The sequence below is a fragment of the Salvia hispanica genome, chromosome 1 (genome assembly GCF_023119035.1).
Source record: "Salvia hispanica cultivar TCC Black 2014 chromosome 1, UniMelb_Shisp_WGS_1.0, whole genome shotgun sequence".
Classification (NCBI taxonomy): Eukaryota; Viridiplantae; Streptophyta; class Magnoliopsida; order Lamiales; family Lamiaceae; genus Salvia; species Salvia hispanica.
Window position 1 is genome coordinate 51,352,670 of NC_062965.1, and position 7,577 is coordinate 51,360,246.

At 35.4% G+C, this 7,577-nt stretch overlaps 1 protein-coding gene across 2 annotated transcripts; it reads left to right on the forward strand.

Annotated features, from left to right (window-relative positions):
* Positions 1–2,723: 2,723 nt before the first annotated feature.
* On the forward strand, positions 2,724–6,374 carry LOC125202102 (putative late blight resistance protein homolog R1A-4). Of its 2 annotated transcripts, XR_007173041.1 has the most exons (3): positions 2,724–3,883; positions 4,579–5,389; positions 6,010–6,374. XR_007173041.1 is itself a non-coding variant. In XM_048100443.1 (2 exons), the coding sequence occupies exon 1, from the start codon at positions 2,730–2,732 to the stop codon at positions 3,876–3,878; it is 1,149 nt and encodes a 382-aa protein (XP_047956400.1). In that variant the 5' UTR covers positions 2,724–2,729; the 3' UTR covers positions 3,879–3,883; positions 6,010–6,374. The 2 variants fall into 2 exon arrangements, 1 of the variants encoding a protein (XP_047956400.1); XM_048100443.1 differs by lacking the exon at positions 4,579–5,389.
* Positions 6,375–7,577: the final 1,203 nt, after the last annotated feature.

Consider the following 7,577-nt stretch of genomic DNA (forward strand, 5'->3'; position numbering starts at 1 on the left):
TTTGAAGCAATATGTAATCGTGTTGTTATCGTGCTTAGGTTGTTGTCGTGTTGTTATCGTGTCGGGTCAACTTAAAGTGGTTCGTGTCGGTATCGTGTTCAGGTCGATATCGTGTTCTTATCGTGTCCAGGTCGATATCGTGTTCTTATTGTGTCGGGTCAACCCAAAGTGGTTCGTGTCGTTATCGTGTTCGGGTCGTGTCCAGGTCGTGTCCGGGTTTGAAGGTGGCGGGTTGGGTTCGTGTTCGGGTTTGGGGTTTCATTAACAGGTTGGGTTCGGGTTTGGCCTTATTGGGTTGGGTAGTTATCGGGTTGACCCGATAACGACCCAATTCGCACGATTTGCCAGCCCTAAGCAGTCCCATTGACTTTTCTGCTCTTTTTTTGTAAAAATGATAAAAAATAGTTAAAGAGGAGAAATAGTAAATTAAGAGAGAGAATAATTTAGAGAAGAGTCTTATCTACATTGTTGTCTCTCCTACTTTATCATTTCTCCACTTTAACTATTTTTTTATCATTTTTACAAAAAGAGGGCTGAAAAGTCAAGGGGACTGCTAAAGCGGGACGGAGGGAGTAGTATATTATTCGGATTTTGGGGCCTTTCCAATAATGAAGATAATGAAATATCTAAAGGCATCTAAAAAATATCCAACAACTTAACAGAATAAAACATCATATAAACTTGGTATGTTAAGATTATTCTTGATTTTTAACTTAGTATTAGTGATGGAATATTAATTAGTCAAATCTCAAATTATTATTAATTTACGTGGGTCAAGTAATAATACCGAATCACATTAATTTCCACCACACATTAATTAATAAAAACAAAACAGTAAAATGTATTCTGAAATTAATTTAATTAGTTATAACCAATCATTCACAATTACATAAAATTAAATTGAGATTAAAAAATGCTACAAAGTTGAAGTTTGTTATTGTACAGTGATTGAAGTGAACTTCCATAATAATTCGATCTATTGTGTAGATTTTGGTGCTTTGTTGTCCAGATATATTTCATTTATAAATACTTGTAAAGTGAAACAAGTATAATATCTAATCCAATTGGAAAATGCTTAATCTTCCTCAATATATTCGATCTTATCCTCTTCCTTCTCAACTTGGTATATATTTAAGTATGATTCTTCAACATGTAGAGTATATTGTGGAAAGTACAAAAATAGAGCTCTAGGCATCATTATAAATGGCTTCTACTCCCCTGTCCCTGAAAATTTGTAGTTTTCCGTCCGTCCCTAAAACTAATATATAAAAGTAGGAGCCAGATACTACTAACTTTTTCAACTCATTATTTATTACATTTTTTAAAACTCGTGTCGGGTCAAATGGTGACAAATTATGGAGGACAGAGGGAGTAATTAAATAACCTGTGTACCAAAATAAAAAATTACGAAGAATAAAAGTACGTATTTTGGAAGACACATATGTGAGAACTAATTGGCCAATTGTAACGCTGGCCTAAGTCTAAAAGCCCATTACCTACAAACCCGACCAGTGGCCCCATAGAGTTTGACCCGCCCTCCAAACCTGGTCTCTTGGTTCGATCCACGAGAAGCCCTATTTAGTAGATGGACTTGTATGTGAATATGGGTCTCTTAGATAAACTTTGTGATAAATGAATAAAACAAAATTAAGAGAAAAATAAATAGATGACACTTTTATTGCAGAGTGATCAATTGCTAACTCATCATTTAATTGATAATTATAACTAATTTAAGAGTATAGGATTTTAGAAATCTTGTGGTCTAAAATTTGCCACCTGTGATTTTCATTTTTATTATTAAATTGAAAAAGATAAAAAAAACTACTCCCTCCGTTCTAAGATATTAGACCCTTATTCCTTTTTGGGGTGTCCCAACATATTTGAACCATTTCTATTTATGATAAAAATTTACTTTACTACCAACTCCATTTATACCACTTTACACTATCTCCTAAATTCTTGTGCTCAAAAGAAAGGGCTCTAATGTCTTGGGACGGAGGGAGTACCAGATTAGAGTTTTGGATGAAAATGTCAATATAGTGTTTCGAAAATATCAATACAATGCTTTGAGAATTATTAACACATTGTTTATATTGATATTCTACATGTATTATATTGACATATTTTGTATATTATGTTGACATTGTTGCTGTACGAAAAAATTAAAAAATTTTGAATTTTTTTTCAAATTTTGACATCAAAACATACACAAGTGAGATTCATTAAAATCCTTATGAAATTATCTTTAATTTGATAAATGCTGTACGAAAGCATAAATTAAATCGAAAAAGTTATATACGTTTTAAAGTAATGGGATATTTTTCAAAAGTTAGTTATAACTAATTTGTTGTAAATTGACGTTTTTTTTTATTGTATTGACATTACGAGACTAATGATTTAGACCTTGATTTGAACATCTAATGACTATTATTTAATTGTAATTAGCAATTAAGTGTTAAGTTAACAATATATATAATAAATCTTATATACTAACGTCGATTTTACAGTTCTACGGTTATGCCTCCATATAAAATAACAGAGAATTCCGACACACTGTCAAAATTCCAACAAAGTTCAAACATTGAATTGAGTGACTGAGCGGAGTATATGGGCGTGCATCGTGGTATCGTTAATCGATACACTACACTACACGTGATTACCATTTTCACTTATACAGAAATCCTACTGCCGTTGCCAACTCCTCCTTTCCTTGGGCATTCAAGCAAGTCATGGCGGCTTACGGTGCTGCGATTTCTCTCAAGAGTACCATTCAGACTATTCTAAAATCGTCTCGCATTTCACTTGTTCCTCCCTCTCCACAAATCTTACAACCCGCTTACGAGGCCATGGTTCGGTTGCAGAAAGTTGTGCTAAGATTGGATAAGACTGGGTACAGCAAGATCCGGACAAAGGTGAATGCTTTGGAGGACCGAATCAAAGAAGCAGCATGGGAATTCGAAGATTTACTAAAATCTCTTGTGTATGAACAGATTCTTCCACAACTCGAAGGTCACTTGTCTTTCTCGGTAGATCTGCAGAGTCTTCGACAGAGTGTTGATTGCTTTGTGGAGAAGGTGGCCGTGATGGAAGCGGAGTTCGATATTGAACTACTCAATATGCCCGAAGAAGACGGCCAACCTCTTTCCTCAAGAATTGATTTTGGTGGAATCGACTCATACATGGTTGGATCATCCAAAGAATTTGAAGAGTTCAGGGATGATCTTTGTGCAGAAGATGACAGGAGTTGGTGGTTACCGGTTATTGGGATGGCAGGAGTTGGAAAAATAACATTTGCTAAGAAATTATTTGACGATCCATCAATTAAGAGTCATTTCGAGCTTCGAGCATGGGTCAAAGTGGGCAGAAAATGTGAATTCCATGAAACCTTACGATGCATTCTAGCTCAAGTGGATCCCACCACTTGCGGCCAAATGCTTACCCAAGAAGACGACGATGGCCATGAGAAATTACCTGGACTCTTGCAAGAGAGGTTGAAGGATAAGAAATGTCTTATTGTGTTGGATGATGTATGGAAATGGGATACACAATTAGTGGATAACTTGCCAGAAAAGAATGTCACAATCTTGCTTACAAGCCGGAAAAAATTTAAAGAATGTGAAATTGACTACCCACTACGCTTGCTGAATGAAGAAGAAAGTAAAAAATTACTTGGCGAGAAGGTGTTCGGTGAAGAGGGTTTCCCTCCTCATCTTGATAAACTAGGAGAGAAGATTGCCAAAAAATGTGAAGGTCTTCCACTTATGATAGTCACAGTTGCAGAGCTCCTATCTAAAGAAGAGACAACCACAAAAAATTGGACCGAGGTAGCTGAAAAACAACGTAATTCAGTATTTGTGGATGCATACGATCAAAAATAACTGAGGTACTTTTCCCAAGCTATGTCTACTTACCTCAAGATTTGAAGATGTTATTTCTCTATTTGGGAGCTCACCCTCCATATACTGATATTAAACTACACATCATTTTTAAAATGTTGAGATCTGAGGGGTTTCTTAAGCCCTTTGGTAATCGAATTCTGAATGATTTTATGGATATAAAATCTTTCTGTAATGTTTTATACAATGGCCTGACACACCTTGCATCCTGGTACCACCTCGTTCTATTCAATCTCAACTTTGATTCGTGGTTTTCAAAGGAAATGTTTCGTGTGCATTCTTGCTGGCAGCACTTTTGTAAGAAAGAAGCAACTAGGATTAAGTTTTTGCATGTTTTACAAAGCTATGATGATGATGTGAAAGATCAACGTCGGTTGTGTGCCCATTCCATCTCTTTATTTTCCTTCAAAGAAGTCTGTGAAAAAATAAAAAATGATTGTGCATCCAATGTACGTTCTCTCCTTTGTCTTGGTCCTAACCACCCATATGCGATGCCAATACATGCAATGGATTTCAAGTTGCTCAAGGTACTCGAAGCTGGAAGGGTCCGATTTTATGAATTCCCACTTGAAATTTTCAAACTAATTTGTCTAAAGTACCTTGGCCTAACCTGCAACAAAAAGATCCCAGTTTCTATATCCACCCTTTTTCACCTTCGATACTTGATTATTAATTATCATAGGAACATTAAAAAACGTGGAGCTTTGTCATGTATGCCGGTGGAAGTATGGGACATGCAAGAACTACAGCATATTGAGGTATGGGGAAAAGACCTACCAACCCCTGATTCTTCTTTTGCTGCATTTGACAGACTTTTCAGTCTTTTAGGTGTGAGTGAAAAGAGTTGCACAAGAGAAATTCTCAAGAGAATCCCAAATTTAATAAAATTAGTAATTGTGGTAGAATTGCAGCCTTATGATGAAGATGATGATAAAAACCCATTGAGTAACCTGGGTTATATATCAGAGGAACTCAAGTATTTGGAAGAGCTTACATATACTGTGATGTATCCTGATATGAAGCGTGTGTTTATGGTTCCCCTATCAATGTTCCCATCTAGTTTGATAATGCTATGTTTGAGTGGCTTAGGGTGTCCATGGAAGTATATGAATGACATTGGTTCAATGCTACCAAATCTTAGTTGCCTCAGGTTAGAACAATATGCCTTTCAAGGCCCCGAGTGGAGTATAGAATCAGGGAGTTTTATGAAACTTGAGACAGTTGTAATTGAGGACACCGATTTGGTGCGATTGATAGCTCAGCATGGAAGTCTCCCAAGGCTCAAACTCCTAAGCATACGCCATTGCTACAAATTACAACAATTCGATTGGACGCGTGATCCCTCAATGGTCACCACTACAATTGAGTTAGTTGAGTGCCATCCCTTAGCCATCGATTCTGCCATGCAATTAAGACCTGAATCTGTCTTTATGATTTGTTGGTGCTCTCCTTTTTGAATTCCAAGCTCGATCGACTCTCAACTTGGTTAACGGGTTAGACTTCCTACTGCCTTTAATTTGCACAAAACCACATTAATTGCATTGCAGATTTGTGTTTTAGGCTGTTGGCTGCTTTTGTTCTACTAGTTATTCTTTGAATAAAAGTTTGATCTCTAAAATGGGGGAGGTTTAAATCACGTAACATGTTTTGAATATTTATAATGCTCACATGTTATATTAATATACTACAGTAATGAGAGGGCAAAAGGTGTCAGACACCAAGGTATGGTTTAAATCAATTGTATTAGTAATAGCATGTTGTTTCTTAAATATAAGCATATTGATTTGTTGGATTTTGTTGAGGCTTATAAAATTACTGTTCTTGTGAGTTAATTTGCGTGAAAATACTAAAGACAATCAAAGCTTTATAAAAACTAGGAACAATTTGATAAATGAGTAGGAAAATATATTTGATTATGTTTTAATATGTTGGTTTGCATGTTGTAGAAAGCTCACTACAAGAGCAATGTACTCATGCGTCCACAATTATGTGTTTCACGTTTCCTTTTTTCATCCGTCTTCAATTAAGTGTCTCATTTGCTTTTTACTATTTTAGTCACTTCTAATTCACAAACTGGTTTTTTGTGTTACGTGTTTTCGATCAAATTCAATAGATAAAATGGAACTTATCTACATGAAAAGATGCTTCTGTGGTGTGTGGTGATTTTGGATAAGCTCGAGTGGGAGCGCATGGAGTAGTGAAGATTTGGCCAATCTGTGGGCCTAAGCTAAACAATGAAGGGATTTCCGGTTGTGATTGAGAGAAAGTTACTTACCGAAGAGCGCGCTACCTGCTCACATCTGCCGCGTGCGTGGTTACTGTTCTGCGGTTGGGAGGAAGTATTTAATAAGAAAATGTATCACAAACAAAGATATCTGAATTTTCAGTTTTTACTCCTTGGTATTATTTCCACTTAAAACTCTATAGCTTAGTTTAACAACTCTTATATTTCCATTTCTAGTTAATTGCTACTTTTGCTTTTATGGTATTTATGATGTTCTGTTGACTCTGTATGGTGTGTGCATTTATGGGTATGCAAAGGAGAACCGATGACAATGCCAAACTAATCGTAGATGTCAAAGTTGGAGTAGGATAACATACAAAGTGTTTATCGCATTTGATTGCTTGATGATTTGCGTTCATTCCAGATAATTTACGTTCATGTTCTTCGACTTCATGGCTACCTTTCTTCAAGTTTTCTAGCTTTAGGAATGAAGAGCCTATGACCTCTGGTTCATTCTACTTATCAGGAGGTTGATCAACTTGAAAAAGAAGTTTTAAAGACTGAGGTAAGATTCTGCTAAGCTGTGCCTTGTTATACTTATTTAGGATTGTTGGTTGTTGGTACTGATCAAATGTGTGTACTAATCAATTCTGCCTATTTGTTGGCTTATTTGTATTGCAATTTACTTCCTATCTGCATGTCTGTTATGTTATACTACTTTTTTGCTTTTGTCCTCATAATAGTATAAAGCTCAAGAAATTTAAGTGGAATGTGATATAATGAGAGTTGATGCCAAAATCTAGAGTCTTTGCCTCATCTCAATGAACATCAACAAATAGAGAAAAAATGTGATCAACTGACAATACCCAATGATGGTACTGATGTTTGGGAAATCGATCCTCAACTTCTGAAATTCAATTCCAAAGCAGCTACATGATTATATTGTTAATTTATAAGTTTTATGAATGCCATTTTTTAAGCTCAGAGGCTTATGAAGTGAAAGAAGCATAATTTCTCATCTAATTGGAAAATGCTTAGTCTTCCTCAATATATTCGATCTCATCCTCTTCCTTTCAACTTGGTATATATTTTGCCATTTAGGTATAATATTCGACATATTGTGTATCTTGCGGAAAGTACAAAAATAGAGCTCTAGACATCTTATATACTCCCTTCATCCCAACTTAATTGTCACTATTGGAGTGAACACGGGTAGTAAAAAATGTAAAGAAAAGTTGGTTGAAAAAATTAGTGGAATGTGAAACCCATTTTTTTATATTAGTATTAGTATTATAATAAAATGTGAGTAGTGTGAGTTAGTGGAATGTGAGACCTATTTATCATTTATGGTAAAAGTGAAGTGTTACAATTAAGTTGGGACGGAGGGAGTATGTCTTTTAATTAATTAATCTGTGTACAACAATAAAAAATTGCAAAAAACACAAAAGTATGTATTT